Raw genomic sequence first — 21,212 nt, forward strand, 5'->3', positions numbered from 1 at the left:
TTTTTGCTAGTCCAGAGAAATGAGTTGGGAATCCAAACATTTTATCATTTCATAAGATAAAAGTGGTCAATTGATGCAGCCGTGGCAGGAGGGAGCACCCAAAAAAGGGAAAAAGATGAACGGCCACCAGAACAAATGCTACAACACCATGGACCAGCCCCTGGGATCCCTAACGAATTCGTATCAGGACACAGAAAACCCATTCATAATTTGAGTGGCATAATTAGGTTAAAAAGTATCCTTGAAATAATAACCAAGGAGACAGCTCCAGCTCCTGACCTTCCTGCTGACCAATCCACTGAAATGAGGAACGAGACATTTCACCATGGGATGGAATCAGATTATCTACTTACAGAAGAAGGAGGAGTTTGTGGAAAATTAAGTGACACAAACGGCTGTTTGCAAACAGATGATAACCGAAAAGTGGTGAAACAGATAGCAAAGGAAATATGAAAATATCTCGTATTCCGGAGAAAGGATGGGAATGGGAGACGTTTTCGTGGTTCTCTGGCAGACCACGGCTTAAACGAATGCTGCTCCTCCTCTGACGTGCTGCAGCAACTCTCAGCTTTTTACCATGCACGACACCTTGCGCCAAAGAGGACACAGGAAAAGAAATTGAGTCAATGGAAATTAAAAGTTAGTAAAGGCAATTCTTGAGAATATGAGAAAAGGAAGGACTGAAAGCAGTAAGATTAATATCGTAGTGGGGGTGCATATTAACGAAGACATGCAGTAGGCGGATCGGGAAGTCTGAACCTTCCAAGTATCTCAGGCAGTGGGGAAAGGGAGAGGGAGACGCAGCCGGGAAAATGAGGATAAAAAGGAGGCTGCGTCTTAGAGACCGCATGGCAAATGCCGCATGGCCTCTCTCTTTGTTCATCAATAAAGTCACTTTTACAGGACTCCTCTGTCTCCTTCGGGCACACAAACCTCCGGCCACGGGAATTTTCCCGCACAGCCCCGGGCACAGGGCAGACACCTCTGTGCCACCCACAGCAACCGGGACGAGCCAGCGCTGCTCCGGCACCGGCTCCTGCCGAGGCCCCAGCGGGAAGGAGACCGCGGGCAGCCGCTCCCGCAGCGCCCTCAGCCCAGCGCCAACACGGGCCGGCACCGGCACAACCAACCCGCCAGAGCCCCCTGCCGCCCCCTCGGCCCGCAGCGAGCCCCGAGCCCCCGCACAACCGAGCGCGGCTCCCACCTGCGCTGGGGCCGCCTCCGAGCCGGAGGAAAAAGAATTCAAGTTCGTTTAAAACGCTGCTTAATACAGGGTTGGGTTTCTTTTGAGTGAACTGGTGTTAATAAATATTCGGTCCCATATGATGGGGTTTCCCTGCAAATAGGCCTTGATGGGAAATTACTGAATACCTTTTTTTTTGCTCTTTCTTAAGTTGAGCACCTGAGTAGCTTTGTTGAGGAATGGAGAACTATTTGTAGGTCAGTATTTTCTCAGGAGGAGCCTTAAATTTTATCACAGGAGGAAGGAAAGGCAAAGGTTTGAAAGCCTTCCCGTGCTGAAGTGACACACTTTGAGAGGAGTCTGTGAGGAGAAGTCACCTCAGGCACTGCCAGGGCTGTTTGCCTCCTCTGCAGGATCAGTATTCTGGGAGTTCCACAAGTCTCAGCTGCCACTGTATTTTCCCCTGAATATTTTTTGTCGTGCAGTACACAGGGAGAATATTTTGTGCTATATTCTCCTCTGGGCTGAGAGGAATGTTGAATTTGTCTTTACAAATGAGCTCTGGATCTGCCTGTAGATAAGGCTAGCACTGAGAGATAAAAGAAACAATGGGATGGATTCCACTGATTGATGAATGGAAAGAGATATTTGCCTTTACAAACAAACTGTAGGGCTGCTGATAAATGAAATTGGATATTGAAAGATGAAAGAAGCAACGGGGGGGGGGAAACTATGAATGATATAAAAAATAAAAATTAAAAGGGAGGGTTATACATTAGAGGGGAATTTCAGGTATCAGGCGTTCCGGGAAGTCTGTGCCTCTCAAGTATCTCAGCCAATGGGGAAAGAGAGAGGGAAATGCGGCCGGGAAAATAGGATAAAAAGGAGGCTGCGTCCTCCAAATATTTGAGAGATCCCAGGGGAATGTCCCATGGCCTCTCCCTTTATTCGAATAAAGCAAAAAGGACTCCTCTGTCTCCTTTTTGGACATAAACCTCTGGTGTTTGTGGATTAATTTTCCTGACAATTTTGGGGACTCGTCCGGGATCTTTCCACCGTCCGGGGCAGCGAGTGGAGCTGAAGGCGCCTCACCCAGTTTGGGTGATCAGCTCCCCTTGGTGCCGGCCGGTACCGGGCGATCCATTGGGTTCCCGAGACTGTCCAGGAGACAGACGAGTGGCGGACCAGGGGGGTCCGTGAAGAGTCCGCAGGGAAGGACCACTGAAAATCTCACCGGTGAGTAAAATGGGATCTTCGGGGAGCAACCCTGGGAGGGCACCCATGGAGGGTAGCACAGGTAAAACGGGGCACCCAGAGAGGGTTGGAAAAGTGAAGCCGCGAAGGGGCCCCGGCAAAAGGGATGACGATCCCATAATACCCCCGGAGAGTCCCTTGGGGAGAATGCTGAGGTCTTGGGAGAGATTGTATATTCACCCAGAAGTAACTATGGAAATGATGGTAAAATATTGTTATTTTGTGTGGCCAGAGTATAAGCTGGCAAGGGGACTTATATGGCCACCTTATGGAACAGATAAAATTCATTTGTGTCGAATTTTGTGGAGGTATCTAGAGGAGAATTGGAAAGGATGGATTGAAAGGGAATGTGGATTAATATGGGTCAGACAAGAAACAAGAGAAATTTATGTGTTAAGAAAAAAAAGGAGAAGAGGAAAAAGAGGAGGAAGAGGAAAGTGGTGAGGATTGGGATGTTTTTCAGCACCTTCCCCCGTCTTGTCCTCCAGTGTTGCCAGCTGACCCAGGTCTTCTGTATCCTCAACTTTCAGAGCAAGGGGATCAGGAAAATGTTATTCCTACAGCCCCACCTGAGAAGGATAATGGTGTAGGGGGAGGGGAGCAGCATGTTGTATCACCCCCCAGAACTGGAAGAGGAACTCAGTTTAGGGCATCAGAAGCCCCCCAAGAGACAGGGGTACACCAGATGCCACTCTGTCAAGTTCCTTTGGGGGGTCAAGGGGGAGGATTTGGGTTTGTAATTGTACCACTCACTACCCAGGATATAAGAGGGTTGAAAAAAGAATTACCCCCATATTTGGATGATCCCATAGGGGTGGGGGAAAAGATAGAGGAATATTTGGGAAATACGGATTATACATGGAAGGATTGGGATTTTCTTTTGGGAATTTTGTTTGGGTCATCAGAGAAACAAATGATTTTGCAGAAAGCTCGGCAGCTGTGGGAGGATGAACACCCACAAGCAGCAGGGGGGGCTGGACCCAATGCACCTACGGTGGGTGATGCCATCCCCCAGGCAGACCCCCAGTGGGACCCAAATAACCAGGCCAGTCTGGCTCACCGTGATTGCCGTGCTTATTTGATCAGGGCAATCAAGTCAGCGGCTCCCAGAACGAACAACATAGCTAAGGCTCTGTCGTTAGAACAGGAGAAACAGGAAAGCCCTCATTGGTTGGAGAGGATTAGGGATGCCTTGAGGAAGCACGGGGGGATGGATCCTGAAGGGCCAGCCTTCAACACATTGCTTAAGGTACAATTTGTTACTAAGGCCTGGCCTGATATACAGGAAAGAGTACAGAAAGATGAAGAGTGGCAAAATAAGTCTCTAGAGGAATTGGTTAGAAAAACACAGCAGATATGTGTAAGAAGGGATGAGTAAAAGGCAGAAGCTAAAGCAAGGATGATGGCAGAGTTTTTGCAGCCCCGAAGGAATAAACCACAGGGTCCAAGGGGTCCCCAGGGACAGAGGGGACGGGGTCGGCCACAAGGAAGGGGCAGAGGGATTCCCTCCTCGGCAGGGGACAGCCGACCCAAACAGCGGCTGGGGAAGAACCAGTGTGCTGTCTGCAGGGCAGAAGGGCATTGGAAAAACGAGTGTCCGCAAAAACAACTGGACCCTCAGGAGGAGGAAGTCCAGAGAATAATAGAAATGGATTGTTAGGGGTGTCAGGGGCTCCTATTATACCAAAGACCCACCACTCAGGAGCCCTTGATAACTTTTAAGATGGGTCCGGATCGAGAGGAGGTGTGTTTTTTTGGTAGACACGGGGGCGTCTCGGTCCACCTTAAATTTTATACCTAAGGGGGGGAAATTGTCAAAAAGATCCTTGGTTATTCAAGGAGTAAGCGGGAAGGATGAGCGAGTGCATTTTATTCAACCGCTGTTAATAGATGTGGGGGACAGATTTGAACTGCATGAATTCTTGTTTGTTCCTAATTGTGATTGTAATTTACTGGGAAGAGATTTGATGGCTAGAATGGGAATGCAAATTAGTATTGTACGAAGTGACAGGGAGTCCGAAACTGTGATATCTTTGTGTAAAATGTCTGAAAAGGCTTATGCTAAAATAAATCCGGAAGTATGGGCAGCTCCAGGGAAATATGGGAAGCTGGACATAGAGCCTCTCCAAATTACTTTGAAGCAACCAGGACAAGTGGTGTCTAAAAAGCAATACCCTCTTTCAAGGGAGGGAAAGAAGGGGTTACAGCCTGTTATTGAGTCCCTGCTAAAAGCAGGTCTTTTAGAGCCGTGTATGTCTCCCTATAACACTCCTATCCTGCCGGTTAAGAAACCAGATGGAACCTACAGAATGGTGCAGGATTTAAGAATAATAAATGAGATTGTCAAACCAAGGCATCCCACGGTTCCAGATCCATACACAATCCTAAATCAAATCCCTTCTTCACATCAGTATTATTCTGTACTGGATTTGAAGGATGCTTTCTGGGGGTGTCCAATCACAGAAGATAGTAAACAGTATTTTGCTTTTGAGTGGGAACAGGAGGAAGGAGGGAAAATGATAAAACAACAATTGACATGGACAGTACTCCCTCAAGGATATACAGAGTCACCAGTTCTGTTTGGGCAAGCTTTGCAGAAAATATTAAGAGAGTTTACTCCACCCTTAGGAGTCAAGTTGTTGCAGTATGTAGATGATTTGCTCTTATCAGGGGAACAGGAAAAGGTGGTTGAAGAGGCTACTGTAAAGCTGCTTAATTTTCTTGCAAAAAAGGGACTTAGAGTATCCAAAAAGAAAGCACAGTTAGTAGAAAAGAAGGTCAAATATTTGGGACACATTCTGTCTGAAGGGTTACGGTGTATTGATCCAGAAAGGATACAAGGGATTTTACAGGTACCATTACCCCAGACTGAAAAGGAGTTACAGCGGTTTTTAGGGTTGGTGGGGTACTGCAGAGCATGGATCGAGGATTTTTCTGTGGTGGCCAGACCTTTATATAACTTTTTAACTCAAAACAGTCCTAATGTTGTAGTATGGACACCAGAAGGAGAAAAAAAGCTTTAAGAAATTAAAAGACAAATTGGTTAAGGCCCCAGTCTTGGCTCTTCCAGACGCAGAAAAAGAATTTCAGCTATATGTGGATGTCAAACAGGGACATGCTAAAGGAATTTTGGTCCAAGAGCATGGGGGAACACGGAGGCCTGGTGCCTGTTTTTCTAAGCTGTTAGACCCGGTGCCAGAGGCGGCCCCATTGTCTGCAGAACTGTGCAGCCACAGCTCTGATGGTGGCTGAGGCCCGAAAGCTGACAAGGGGAGGGCATCTCATTGTTAAAGTCCCACATCAGATTAAAGCTTTGTTAACTGAGAGAGCCTCTAAGTGGATGACGAGTGCTCGATTATTACAGTATGGATCTTGTTTAATGGAACAGGAGGATTTAGAATTTAAAGGTGGGGAAATTTTTAATCCAGCCTCTTATTTAAATGGCCCTGGAGAAAAGGGGGGCCAGAAAGAAATCCATGATTGTATCCAGGTTATAGACCTCCAGACACGGGCTAGGGAAGATCTACGGGATATTCCCTGGCCTGAGGGAGAGAATGTGTTCATTGATGGGTCCTCCAAGGTGGTAGAAGGGAAACGATTTACAGGATACTCTATCGTGAATGGGAAGCAATTAAGGGAAGGGGGGAGGTTACCACACACCTGGTCAGCTCAGACAGCAGAGCTGTACACGCTTGTGAGAGCCTGTGAATTATACCAGGACAAGACAGTAAATATATTTACTGATTCTAAATATGCATATGGGGTAATACATGCATTTAGAAAACTATGGGAAGAAAGAGGTTTATTAAGCTGCAGAGGAAAGACATTAGCTCACGAGAACTTAATCTCTCGCCTATTGGAGGCAGTGAATTTACCCAAAAAAGGTGGCGATAATCCACATTAAGGGGCATCAGGCAGGATGGTCAGAGAAGGCAATAGGAAACCGACTGGCTGATGAAGAAGCTCTCAAAGCTGCATTGTTGCCAGAAGTCTCTAAGATCCTGCCTTTGCTCCCAGTAACTGCACCGCTGCCAGAGAAACTCTCTTTTCCACCAGAGGAACTTGAGATAATTAAAAAAAGTGGGGCAGAGAAAAGAGAAAATAATTGGTTTACAAGGGATGGTAAGCAGTGGATACCAAAAGCTCTAGCCTTACAATTGTTAAAACAACTTCATGAAGGGAGTCATTTGGGCTCCCGAGGACTGGCAGAAGCCTTCCTCAAAATGAACGCTGCTGTTGGTCTCTTTAGCCTGGCAAAGCGAGCCACTGAAGGCTGTTTGACTTGTGCTAAAACCAACAACAAAGTTACAAAGAAACTGGCCAGGGGAGGGAGGCGTTGGGCAGTACGTCCCTTCCAGAGATGCCGGGTGGATTTTACTGAAATGCCTCGAGTGGCAAGATTTAAATATCTTCTGGTAATAGTATGTCAATTAACCGGGTGGCCAGAAGCATTTCCAACTGTGTCAGCAACTACAGGATCAGTTGTTAAAATATTTTTGGGACAAAAAAAATTCCAAGATAAGGGATGGTGGAAGCGATAGATTCAGATAGGGAAACTCATTTTACAGGAAAAATTCTTCAAGGAGTTATGACTGCTTTAGGAATACGGTGGAACCTCCATACCCCCTGGCACCCACAAAGTTCGGGCCAGGTTAAGAGGATGAATGGAGAAATAAAGAAACATCTCCTGAAGCTGGTAATAGAAACTAAGATGCCGTAGGTACGGCTCCTGCCCCCGGCTTTAGCAAGGATAAGAGCCAGACCCAGGGAAGATATTCAATTATCTCCCTTTGAATTGATCTTTGGAATTCCTTACCCTTGTAATTCTCAGCCGAGTGGGGGGATAAAGATAAGTGATGTGTATTTAAAACAATATATGGCTCGGATACTGTCTCTTGTGAAATCTCTTTGACAGGAAGCTCAGCTGGCACAGACCCTACCTTTGGACTTTGCTGTTCACAACATCCAACCGGGAGACTGGGTCCTAGTTAAGGAGTGGGAAGAAGCACCACTGGTGGCGAAGTGGCGTGGACCTTTCCAGGTGTTACTGACCACAGGAATAGCCGTCAAGACAGCTAAACACGGCTGGACCCATCACACTCGGGTCAAAGTCTCTGCAGCCCCAGAGATTTGGACATCTCAGCTGGAGGAGAAGGACGGGAAGCCGCGACTGACACTCGGCAGGAGGGGACTGGAGCAGCAGCCAGTGCGTCGACATCGGGGGAAGCCTCGTGTGCCCACCCACAGAGTGCCTGCTGAAATAGTCTGTGTGGGCATCCCTCCTCTCAGATCTCCAGGCACTGGGGGCCAACCCTTGCTGTCATTGTTTTCTTTATGTTAAGCTGTTTCTGTGCCTTCACTCGCCACAAGTGGTGTGAAAGACAACGTGAAACTAAAAATTAAGTTAGGAAATTAGATTACACAATCAGAATGTTTCTCTTAATAATGTTACCTTTATATTATCAGTTAGGTTGGAGCCAAAAATGGGAAAATAATTGTTTTGACCTTAGGAAAAAAAGTAGCAAAAACCTTTATGGGAATGGGACATGTTTTCTTGGCTACCTGGTGGACTATAGGTTAAACAATTACTTTTTTCCTCTTATGTGCTGTAGCAACTCTAATCTTTTTACCATGCACGATCCCTTGCTTAGTACAACTTATTCAACATGTGATCAAAGGGATGCAGGTAATAGCCACGCCTACTAATCCAGAAATGGTTACAAAAGGATAGAAATTGATGTCACTCCAAATAATTACAAAACCAAAAAGAACTCAGGAACAAGAAATTAAGTCAATGATAGCTAAAGTTTGTAAAGACAATTATTAAACAAATAAAAGAGGAGGGATTGAGAGGAATGTTAAATTTGTCTTTACAAATGAGTTGTGGATCAGCCTATAGATAAGGCTAGCACCGAGAGATAAAAGAAACAATGGGATGGATTCCACTGATTGATGAATGGAAAGAGATATTTGCCTTTACAAACAAACTGTAGGGCTGCTGATAAATGAAATTGGATATCGAAAGATGAAAGAAGCAACGGGGGGAAAACTATGAATTCTATAAGAATTAAAAATTAAAAGGGAGGGTTATACATTAGAGGGGAATTTCAGGTATCAGGCGTTCCGGGAAGTCTGTGCCTCTCAAGTACCTAAGCCAATGGGGAAAGAGAGAGGGAAATGCGGCCGGGAAAATAGGATAAAAAGGAGGCTGCGTCCTCCGAAAATTTGAGAGATCCCAGGGGAATGTCCCATGGCCTCTCCCTTTATTCGAATAAAGCAAAAAGGACTCCTCTGTCTCCTTTTTGGACATAAACCTCTGGTGTTTGTGGATTAATTTTCCTGACAATGCACTTCAAATCTGTCCCCCACATCTATTAACAGCGGTTGAATAAAATGCACTCGCTCATCCTTCCCGCTTACTCCTTGAATAACCAAGGATCTTTCTGACAATTTCCCCCCCTTAGGTATAAAATTTAAGGTGGATGGAGAGGCCCCCGTGTCTACCAGAAAACACACCTCCTCTCGATCCGGACCCATCTTAAAAGTTATCAAGGGCTCCTGAGTGGTGGGTCTTTGGTATAATAGGAGCCCCTGACACCCCTAACAATCCATTTCCATTATCCTCTGGACTTCCTCCTCCTGAGGGTCCAGTTGTTTTTGCGGACACTCATTTTTCCAATGCCCTTCTGCCCTGCAGACAGCACACTGGTTCTTCCCCAGCCGCTGTTTGGGTCGGCTGTCCCCTGCCGAGGAGGGAATCCCTCTGCCCCTTCCTTGTGGCCGACCCCGTCCCCTCTGTCCCTGGGGACCCCTTGGACCCTGCGGTTTATTCCTCTGGGGCTGCACAAACTCTGCCATCATCCTTGCTTTAGCTTCTGCCTTTTCCTCATCCCTTCTTACATATATCTGCTGTGTTTTTCTAACCAATTCCTCTAGAGGCTTATTTTGCACTTTTCATCTTTTTGTACTCCTTTCCTTATATCAGGCCAGGCTTTAGTAACAAATTGCACCTTAAGCAATGTGTTGAAGGCTGGCCCTTCAGGATCCATCCCCCCGTGCTTCCTCAAGGCATCCCTAATCCTCTCCAACCAATGAGGGCTTTCCTGTTTCTCCTGTTCCAACGACAGAGCCTTAGCTATGTTGTTAGTTCTGGGAGCCGCTGACTTGATTGCCCTGATCAAATAAGCACGGCAATCACGGTGAGCCAGACTGGCCTGGTTATTTGGGTCCCACTGGGGGTCTGCCTGGGGGATGGCATCACCCACCGTAGGTGCATTGGGTCCAGCCCCCCCCTGCTGCTTGTGGGTGTTCATCTTCCCACAGCTGCCGAGCTTTCTGCAAAATCATTCGTTTCTCTGATGACCCAAACAAAATTCCCAAAAGAAAATCCCAATCCTTTCACGATAATCCGCATTTCCCAAATATTTCTCTATCTTTTCCCCCACCCCTATGGGATCATCCAAATATGGGGGTAATTCTTTTTTCAACCCTCTTATATCCTGGGTAGTGAGTGGTACAATTACAAACCCAAATCCTCCCCCTTGACCCCCCAAAGGAACTTGACAGAGTGGCATCTGGTGTACCCCTGTCTCTTGGGGGGCTTCTGATGCCCTAAACTGAGTTCCTCTTCTAGTTCTGGGGGGTGATACGACATGCTGCTCCCCTCCCCCTTATCCTTCTCAGGTGGGGCTGTAGGAATAACATTCTCCTGATCCCTTTGCTCTGGAAGTTGAGGATACAGACGACCTGCAGCTGGCCCTGGATAAGCTGGCAACACTGGAGGACAAGACGGGGGAAGGTGCTGAAAAACATCCCAATCCTCACCACTTTCCTCTTCTCCTTTTTCTTTTTTTTTTCCTTAACATATAAATTTCCTTAAATGCCTGCACAAAATTAGACACAAATTAATTTTATCTGTTCCATAAGGTGGCCATATAAGTCCCCTTGCCAACTTATACTCTGGCCACACAAAATAAAAATATTTTACCATCATTTCCATAGTTATGTCTGGGTGAATATACAATCTCTCCCAAGACCTCAGCATTCTCCCCAAGGGACTCTCCGGGGGTATTATGGGATCGTCATCCCTTTTGCCGGGGCCCCTTCGCGGCTTCACCTTTCCAACCCTCTCTGGGTGCCCCGTTTTACCTGTGCTACCCTCCATGGGTGCCCTCCCAGGGTTGCTCCCCAAAGATCCCATTTTACTCACCGGTGAGATTTTCAGTGGTCCTTCCCTGCGGACTCTTCACGGACCCCCCTGGTCCGCCACTCGTCTGTCTCCTGGACAGTCTCGGGAACCCAATCAGTCGCCCGGTACCGGCCGGCACCGAGGGGAGCTGATCACCCGAACTGGGTGAGGTGCCTTCAGCTCCACTCGCTGCCCCGGACGGTGGAAAGATCCCGGACGAGCCCCCAAAATTGTCAGGAAAATTAATCCACAAACACCAGAGGTTTATGTCCAAAAAGGAGACAGAGGAGTCCTTTTTGCTTTATTCGAATAAAGGGAGAGGCCATGGGACATTCCCCTGGGATCTCTCCAATTTTTGGAGGACGCAGCCTCCTTTTTATCCTATATTCCCGGCCGCATTTCCCTCTCTCTTTCCCCATTGGCTGAGGTACTTGAGAGGCACAGACTTCCCGGAACGCCTGATACCTGAAATTCCCCTTTAATGTATAACCCTCCCTTTTAATTTTTAATTCTTATAGAATTCATAGTTTGCCCCCCCCCCCCGTTGCTTCTTTCATCTTTCAATATCCAATTTGATTTATCAGCAGCCCTACAGTTTGTTTGTAAAGGCAAATATCTCTTTCCATTCATCAATCAGTGGAATCCATCCCATAATTTCTTTTATCTCTCAGTGCTAGCCTTATCTACAGGCAGATCCAGAGCTCATTTGTAAAGACAAATTCAACATTCCTCTCCAAGGGGTCCTGGCTGAGGCAGCAGTGATGACGCTGGAGTGGGAGGAGGAACAGGCACGGCAGTGCCAGAGATGGCTACAGGCTGGGCACAGGCTGGCCATGGGTCTGATGGTGCTGTGCAGTGCCGTGTGTGAGTAAAAACCAGTATGGACCAGTATAAACCAGTATAAACCAGTAAAATCCTGTATAGACCACTATAAACCAGTATGGACCAGAATAAACCAGTATAGAGCAGTACAAACCAGTGCAGACCAGTTTAGGTGAGCTGGGCTCCAGGCTGGGCATGGGCTGGCCGTGGGGCTGATGGTGCTCTGTGTGAGTATAAACCAGTAGAGACCAGTATGGACCAGTACAGACCTGTACAGACCAGTATGGACCAGTAGAGACCTTCCTCTGTCCCAGGATGGGGACACTGGGCTGGCACTGGGAGCACTGGGAAGGAACTGGTTTGGTGACATTGAGATGGTGACATTGTTTTGGGGACAATGAGTTGGTGACACTGGGATGGAACTGGGATGGAACTGGGGGCACTGGGATACAACTGGGAGCACTGGGCTGGTGACACTGGGACAGGACTGAGGACACTGAGACTGAACTGGGGACACTGGGGTGGTGCCATGGGTGGCACTGGTGATGCTGAGATGGCACTGGGGACACTGGGACAGGACCAGTGACACTGGATTAGTGACACTGGGACAGAACTGGTGGCACTGGGATGGAACTGGCCACACTGGGTTGGTGACCCTGAGCTGGCACTGGGAGCACTGGGCTGGCACTGGGACCACTGGGCTAGTGGCACTGGGACAGGACCGGTGGCACTGGGCTGGGGACACTGGTATGGGTCAATGACGGGGTGGCACTGGGCTGGGGACACTGGTACGGGTCAGTGATGGGGTGGCACTGGGCTGGCACGGGGACACAACTGGGACAACTGGGACAAGAACACTGGGACAGGCTGGGGGACACTGGGATGGCACTGGGGACACTGGGCTGGTGATGACATTGGTATGGGGACACTGGGGATGTGGTACTGGGACAGGACTAGTGGCACTGCGATAGGACTGGGGACACTGGGCTGGAACTGGGTTAGTGATACCAGGCTGGTGGCACTTGGGTGGTGACAGACAGAACTGGTAGCACTGGGTTGGTGACACTGGTATGGTGACAATGGGGGGGTAGCACTGGGATGGGACTGGGAGCACTGGGATGGTGATACTGAGAGGGAGCTGGTGGCACTGGGACACAACTGGGAGCACTGGGACAAGAACACTGGAACAGGATGGGGGACACTGGAACAGGACTGGGAGCACTGGGAGGGAACTGGATTGGTGACATTGGTCTGGTGGCACTGGGCTGGCATGGAGGACACTAGGATGGTGAAATTGGTATGGTGGCAATGGGGCAGTGACACTGGGCTGGCACTGGAAGCACTGGGAAGGAACTGGGAACACTGAGCTGGTGACACTGGGACAGGCCTGGGGACACTGGGATGGGAGTGGCTTGGTGGCACTGGCTTGGTGACACTGGGCTGGTGACACTGGAACAGGACTGGGGACACTGGGGCAGCTCTGGTGGTGCTGGGGTTGAACTGGGGACAATGGGATTGAACTGGGGACACTGGGCTGGTGACACTGAGACTGAATGGGTGGCACTGGGATGGTGACACTGGGGCAGCCCTGGGGACATTGGGCTGGTGGCTCTAGGGTGTCCTCGGTGCCACTGCTCAAGTGCCACTGTGCTGGTTGCCCTGCTGCTGTGTCCCCGGTGCCACCTGTGCGGTGTCCCCATGTCCCCGCAGTGTCCGGGGACTCGGTGCGCGCTGCGCTGGGGTTGGCCGAGGACGGTCACCTGCTGCTGGCCCTGGGCACGGTGTCCGTGTCCTGCCAGGTGACCCTGCAGGCCTCAGTGACATCGTGGTGACACCTGGCCAGCAGTGCCCGTGAGCACCGGGCCATGGCCCAGTGCCTGCGGGACTGTGCCCAGGGGGTGGCGACCGCCAGGGCCAGTGCCGAGGCCACCGCGGCCACCAGCAAAGTCACTGCGGATGTCCAGGGGCGGCTGGACACGGTGACATGGCACCTGGGGACCTTGGTGGATGCTGTTAACTGAGACATGGTGGTGAAACATGGGGGACATGGCGACAGGAGATTCCCAGAGCTGCCCAGGCCCTCGGGGACATCATGGTGGCCTTGGGGACAATGCTGGAGGGACACAAGAAGGTGACATGAAAGCTGGAGGCGGCCCAGGACGTGGCAGTGGGGCAGGGGTAGGGACAGGGTGGGGACATAGAAGTGCCACTGTCACCCCGAGGGACACTGGGAACCTTGGTGTCCTTGCCTTGGGGACATCAGGGCCACCCTGAGGTTGCCTGTCCTGTTTTGGGTCACTACGATGTCCCTGCAGTGTCCCCACGTGACCGCAGTTTGTCCCCCTGAATCGTTAAAAACCGGAATAATCACGGACAAAGGCGCTGTAACTAATTAAAGTTACAAAGTGGTGTGTTTATTCACCGGCACGGGAGTCACCTCCCAAAGGCGTGACCGCCCCGAACAAGGTTCTTTGCCCTCTATTTATTGCCCAAGATCTTACATACAATACATGTGCATAACCCCAGCACCTCCCATCCCCATCCCATATTAAAATGAGCCCATTCGTCCTTCACGCGTGCGCAGTTCTTCTCTTGAATTGGGTCGGTGCTCTCGAAATGGGTCAGTGGTCTTGATGGATGAACTCAGGAAAGTCTTCATCAGGTCTCTGTGACCTCCTGGAACAATCCAAGGCCTTGTCCTTTGTGACTAACGGTTTATTATTTTACCTTTTTCAATACATAAATTCATAATAGCAGATAATTATACCAATTAGCTCTAGCCTAAGCATCTAGTAATTATTAACTTAGCATTTACCTACCTAACTTACATCTTGGTCATGGAAACCACTTTTACCCTTAGCAAAAATCTTAACTTTTTAAAACCATGATTCACCCCTTTCTGTCTCTCTCTCTTTAACTCTCATTCTATCACAAAACTGAGTAGTTCGCCCTCAATAAAGTGCAATTTTTTTAGAGCAACCTGATTTGTCCTTCTGTTCTTGTCTTTTGTACCTCTGAGATCAAAATGAAGCATCACGACTCCCCCCTCTACTAACAGTGGATCGGGACACCTTCCCGCCCCTCCCGCTCACCCGAGAGCTCCGTGCCCCCAGCCCGGGGGGCTCCCAGTGGCACCAGTAGGGCCCCAGCTGCCCCACACGCCCCATGGCCAGCGCCGGGCAGGGTCTGACACCTCCCCCTCCCCAAATTCTCCTGGCGGGGGGCGCTGGGGGCGGGGCGCGGGTGGAGTCCAGGTGAGGAGCTCTGGGCGCTCTGGGACTGCCTGAGGAGTCATCAGCGCCGCGCGCTCTGATTGGCTCAATTATTTTGGCGCTTTCTCTGATTGGCTGATGAGAAGCCTGGGAGTTGAGAGAAGCAATGGGAGAGATCCCACCCCGAGCACCTGCATGGGAACAACAGACCCAGCCTGGGCACAGCAACGGAATTTATTACAATCAAATCACAGCAGCACAAGGAGAAGGGAAAGGAATATCTCCAACCTCTTCCCCCACCCAATGGGGATCACCAGGACCACGGATCACCAGGGTTCTGCCCAACGGGGGTCACTGGGGATCATCCAACACCGATCCTCCCATGGGGGATGGAGCTGGAGCAGAGCACGAAGCTCTTCCCACATTCGGGGCACTCACAGGGCTTCCATTAGTGGTGACTCCGTTGGTGTCGGGTCAAGTTAGAGCTCTGTGAGAAGCTCTTCCCACACTCAGGACACTCGTAGGGCCTCTCCCCAGTGTGGATGCGCCGGTGCTTGATGAGGGTGGAGTTGAGATTGAATCCCTTCCCGCAGTCGGGGCAGTGGAAGGGCCTCTCCTCTGTGTGAATCCGCTCGTGTAGGAGGAGATTGGAGCTGGTCTGAAACCTCTTCCCACACTTGGGACACTCGTAGGGCCTCTCCCCGGTGTGGATGCGCTGGTGTTTTCTCAGGGCAGAGCTCCAGCCAAAGCTCATCCCACATTCCAAGCAGGTGTAGGGCCGTTCCCCTGTGTGGATCACCTGGTGCCACATCAGGTGAGAGATCCTTGTGAAGCCCTTCCCACATTTCCCACACTCGTAGGGCTTTTCCCCAGTGTGGATCCTCTGGTGCCGGATAAGACGGGACCTGTCTCTGAAGCTCTTCCCACATTCCCCACACTCGTACGGCTTCGCCACAGTGTGCATCCTCTGGTGCTGGATCAGATCAGAGCTCCACCTGAAACTCTTCTCACATTGCAAGCACTTGTGGGGCTTCTCCCCTCCAGGAGGCTTCTCCACCAGCTCTGAGCTCTGCCTGGATCTCCGGCCGCCTTCCCGGCTCAGGGAGGGTCTTTCCTCCTCGCAGCTCCCTGGGCTGGGTTTGCAGCCCCTCCTCAAGAGAGATCTCTGGGGCTTTTCTGCCTCCTCCATCCCCGCACACCTGAGGAATGAAAAATCCTGGTTTCGGGGGAAATAACAAGAAGAGAGCTCCATAAACTGGGTGTTCCTCCTTGCCCAAGTTCATCTCTGGAAGTCACTGAGCATCTTGTGTCTGTAATAACCTCCCAAACACCAAGACTCCCACCCAAAATCCTCCAAACTTTAACACACGGATCAAAAACTCCCCAAATATCAAGCTTCAGCCAAAATCCCCTCCAAAACTGTTCTGGTTTGAAAGCAAAACCAGTGAGAGACTCCAAATCTGAAATACAATTTTAGAGGGAAAAAGAGAAGAGAAATAAAATACATGCAATAGTACAAAAGAAAACAACTGACAGAATCAGAATACAACCTGACACCCCGCTAGTTAGGGTGGTGGTAGCAGTCCCGATGAAGTGGTCTTGTTGTAGTAGTGATGCTGTAGAAAGGTCTGGTAGCTCTTGTCCTCTGGAATCCAGTGGGTAAGGGATGCCTTGGTGCTCCAAATCTCAGATTTTATCTAGGTAGGAAAGGCTTGGCTCCTCCCCCTGGCTGGAGCATCTCCCAATGGGATGATGGAATTTTATCAGTCATGCAGTGGCACTCAATGGCCCATTAACAGAAGATATCTTCCTGGAGGAAGGATGGGTTGTGGAAAAGATAAAGAACACTGCCCCACCTGGTTTTAACAGATGGCCCATTAGCAGAGGATATCTCCCACAGAGATAAGGATCACTGTTCCACCTGTTTTTTTCCACTACTCTTTGTTCTTTTGTTTATTCCCTGGACCTCTGACCGGTTACTTCATGTTTGCTGCTGATTTCCTCTCCCTTTTGAAGATGAAAATGGTAAAAGTGTCTTTGACCTGCCTTGCTGGATATTGTGAAGAGGAACAGTCATCTACTGCAAGTGGAAGTGTCACAGGTGGAGCAGAGTTCTGTGAGTGCTGTATCAAACCAGACCTCGTCAGACCTGCCAGAACAACTGGTCCATGCTGCCCTTCACTGCTCTGCCTGTTCCCCACTGTTTCATGCCAGAGTAATTTAACTGCTGTTAATTGGGTGTGTGTTTCACTCGAGCCAGTCCAGCAGAACCAGCAGAAAGCAGCCCCAGAATGAATGGGGCTCTGCAGAGGAGCCCCAGACTATTCATCAGCCTGCCCACAGAACTGGCTCCAACTCTGAGCCCTTGTGACCACACTCTGAAGAAGACACACTTCTGATATTTCTGAGGCACTTATGACTGAGGCACTGCATGTGCTTGTGCAGGGAAGAATCCCAAAGGTCTTTCTTACTTCAGGAAAAAACCTGCAGCAGTGCATACCCAGCATCTGCTATCAGCACATCCTGGCTGCACGTGCAGGAGAAGCAGCAGCAGCATTGTACACGTGGGTTTGTTAAGCTGAATTCCCCGACACTTTGAACAGTGCTCATCACAAACATATTTAATGGCACACCGATGCCATACATTTCTCCTAAAAGCCTCCCTTGTAACTAAACTTTGCGGGAAAGTTAATGCCGAGGATGAACGAGCAACTTCGGTCTCAGTCCGGAGGTGGAGGGGTTCTAAACACTGATTTTCCGAGAGCAGCATCTCTCCTGAAGCGCTCGGGGCCACCCGAGCCGCCGCCGGGAGCGCGGTGCAGAAGGCGGCCCGGACTCAGCCGCAGCGCCGGGCACCGCGCATCGCTGCTCTGCAGGGCGGCCCGCACGTCCTCCAGCAGCTGCCGCAGGCTGCCCTTCTCCTGCTGCAGCTCGGCCATGCGCTCCTCGGCCCGCTCCAGCGCCACCATCTCCTCGCAGCGCTCTCGGGAGCAGGGCCCCGGCGGCCGCCGCTCGGGCTCGGCGGGGGCTGCGCGGGCGGATGTGGCTCTCGATGTGCTCGCCCTCCCGGCCCAGCGGCAGCCGCGGCCCCGCGCGGGTGCTGAAGCGGCCGCAGAGCCGCGCGTGGAGCTGGCGGAAGGTGAGCTCGGCCCAGAGCCCGTCCCACAGCCCCGCGCACTCCTCGGGCTCCGCCGCCTCCTCCGGCGCCAGCGCCCGGCACAGCGTGCGGGACTCCTCGCCGGGGATGCGGCCCGGCCCGGCGCAGTCCCGCTGCTGGAAGATCTCCTGCAGGGACTGCTCCGGGCCGCTGGCCAGCACGACCATCTCGTTCTCCACGCCGCGCTCCAGCCCGTAGCGGTGGGCGAGGGCGCTGAGCAGCCACTGCGTGCGCCGGGCCGGCCGCCCGGAGGGGTCCCAGCCCTCAGGCGGCTCCATCGCGCCCGCCCGGCCCGCGGCGCTGCCCGAGCATCCTGAGCGCCGCCCGCCCGAGCGCTCGGCCCCGGCCCCGGCACGGAGCGCCCGGCTCGCCCCGCAAGGAGCCGCGTCCGCCTTTGTCCGGCAGGAGCAGGGACTCGGGCAAAGCGGGCAGGTGCCGCCCTGCTCCCTTTGTCTGCCAAGCCCGAGCCCCAAGTGTGGTTCTTATTTCTTAGCTAATTTCTCCCTGGTTTCTCTCTAACACAAGCAAGACAATTGCATCGCATAATCCAGTTTGACAAGTAAGGCTTGTGAACGAGTGAGCGCTTCCACTAAATTAAAAACCCAATGTGTGTAGCCGTGGAATCGGGTTTTAACCCTTTAAGTGCGGCGGAAATAAGATGCACAGCTACATGGTCATCTTTCATGACAGGAAAAAAGAGACAAGTTTATTCAGAAATACACTTGGTTTATAGCATGACTCGTAATTCCCAGAGTAGAGAAAAGGTGATTGGTTCAGAGAGAAGACACCCCATTGCCAGGGCCTGGTCACACATCACAACAGCTGTTCTATCTTTGTTACTAATTCCTTTTTATTTTGACCAAATTATCAGCCTGGGAGAAATTCTCCCTAGCCTTGAGCTGGACCAGCTTATCGGCTGGGAACAGAGCTGAAAAGCTCCAGCCTGGAATATTATTCACGCTGTAATTTTCTTACATTCTCAATATGTGTCCCACAAATGTGCTTGAACGTCGACCTTCTGTTCGCTCAGGCTTCCTCACCTCTGTAGATGAGGTGACTTCCAGGTGTTGGTGTGTGGGTGTTAAGAGGTCTGTGTTAGAGATGAGTAAGTGTTCAACTCGTTCAAACGAGCTGCCCAAAGCACTGATTTTGGTCTCTCTTTGCCTGGGGAGCAGGACCGGGGTTATTGAACGCAGGCACGGCACGAGCAGGGCTCCTCCAGCAGCAGGGACACGCCAGGAGCCAGAGGGGACCGTGGCACCAGAGGGGACCGTGGCACCAGCCGTGCCCGAGGCCTGAACAGGCTGCCAAAGTCAGGTGGTGCTGACAGGCTGCGTTAACAGCCCAGGTAAGACGTGGTGAGGAGCCAGGCCTGGGGGCCACCCAAGGAGTCCTGTCAAGAGCAAATCGTTCTAATATTCTCTCTAGGACAAAAAAGGAACAAACCAGTCCAGTTGATATGTGAGGAAAAAGAATTCAAGTTCGTTTAAAACGCTGCTTAATACAGAGTTGGGTTTCTTTTGAGTGAACTGGTGTTAATAAATATTCGGTCCCATATGATGGGGTTTCTCTGCAAATAGGCCTTGATGGGAAATTACTGAATACCTTTTGTTTTGCTCTTTCTTAAGTTGAGCACCTGAGTAGCTTTGTTGAGGAATGGAGAACTATTTGTAGGTCAGTATTTTCTCAGGAGGAGCCTTAAATTTTATCACAGGAGGAAGGAAAGGCAAAGGTTTGAAAGCCTTCCCGTGCTGAAGTGACACACTTTGAGAGGAGTCTGTGAGGAGAAGTCCCCTCAGGCACTGCCAGGGCTGTTTGCCTCCTGTGCAGGCTCAGTATTCTGGGAGTTCCACAAGTCTCAGCTGCCACAGTATTTTCCCCTGAATATTTTTTGTCGTGCAGTACACAGGGAGAATATTTTGTGCTAGATTCTCCTCTGGGCTGAGAGGAATGTTGAATTTGTCTTTACAAATGAGCTCTGGATCTGCCTGTAGATAAGGCTAGCACTGAGAGATAAAAGAAACAATGGGATGGATTCCACTGATTGATGAATGGAAAAAGATATTTGCCTTTACAAACACACTGTAGGGCTGCTGATAAATGAAATTGGATATCAAAAGATGAAAGAAGCAACGGGGGGGGGAAACTATGAATGATATAAAAAATAAAAATGAAAAGGGAGGGTTATACATTAGAGGGGAATTTCAGGTATCAGGCGTTCCGGGAAGTCTGTGCCTCTCAAGTACCTCAGCCAATGGGGAAAGAGAGAGGGAAATGCGGCCGGGAAAATAGGATAAAAAGGAGGCTGCGTCCTCCAAAAATTTTAGAGATCCCAGGGGAATGTCCCATGGCCTCTCCCTTTATTCGAATAAAGCAAAAAGGACTCCTCTGTCTCCTTTTTGGACATAAACCTCTGGTGTTTGTGGATTAATTTTCCTGACAATTTTGGGGGCTCGTCCAGGATCTTTCCACCGTCCGGGGCGGCGAGTGGAGCTGAAGGCGCCTCACCCAGTTTGGGTGATCAGCTCCCCTTGGTGCCGGCCGGTACCGGGCGATCCATTGGGTTCCCGAGACTGTCCAGGAGACAGACGAGTGGCGGACCAGGGGGGTCCGTGAAGAGTCCGCAGGAAAGGACCACTGAAAATCTCACCGGTGAGTAAAATGGGATCTTCGGGGAGCAAACCTGGGAGGGCACCCATGGAGGGTAGCACAGGTAAAACGGGGCACCCAGAGAGGGTTGGAAAAGTGAAGCCGTGAAGGGGCCCCGGCAAAAGGGATGACGATCCCATAATACCCCCGGAGAGTCCCTTGGGGTGAATGCTGAGGTCTTGGGAGAGATTGTATATTCACCCAGACATAACTATGGAAATGATGGTAAAATATTGTTATTTTGTGTGGCCAGAGTATAAGTTGGCAAGGGGACTTATATGGCTACATTATGGAACAGAGAAAATTCATTTGTGTAGAATTTTGTGGAGGTATCTAGAGGAGAATTGGTAAGGATGGATTGAAAGGGAATGTGGATTAATATGGGTCAGACAAGGAACAAGAGAAATTTATGTGTTAAGAAAAAAAAGGAGAAGAGGAAAAAGAGGAGGAAGAGGAAAGTGGTGAGGATTGGGATGTTTTTCAGCTCCTTCCCCCGTCTTGTCCTCCAGTGTTGCTAGCTGACCCAGGGCCAGCTGCAGGTCTTCTGTATCCTCAACTTCCAGAGCAAAGGGATCAGGGAAATGTTATTCCTGCAGCCCCACCTGAGAAGGATAATGGTGTAGGGGGAGGGGAGCAGCATGTTGTATCACCCCCCAGAACTGGAAGAGGAACTCAGTTTAGGGCATCAGAAGCCCCCCAAGAGACAGGGGTACACCAGATGCCACTCTGTCAAGTTCCTTTGGGGGG

General features: G+C 50.4%; 1 protein-coding gene across 1 annotated transcript in view; it reads right to left on the minus strand.

Moving 5' to 3' along the window:
- LOC148218216 (uncharacterized) overlaps positions 1-21,212 on the minus strand; it is a 112,200-nt gene that overhangs the window by 26,819 nt on the left and 64,169 nt on the right. The window contains exon 3 of the mRNA XM_088157925.1: positions 15,131-15,540. Coding sequence (XP_088014051.1) covers positions 15,131-15,540 — 410 coding nt within the window. The remainder of the gene's footprint in view (positions 1-15,130; positions 15,541-21,212) is intronic.

The sequence above is a fragment of the Sturnus vulgaris genome, unplaced genomic scaffold (genome assembly GCF_052056855.1).
Source record: "Sturnus vulgaris isolate bStuVul1 unplaced genomic scaffold, bStuVul1.hap1 Scaffold_194, whole genome shotgun sequence".
NCBI classification, from domain to species: Eukaryota; Metazoa; Chordata; class Aves; order Passeriformes; family Sturnidae; genus Sturnus; species Sturnus vulgaris.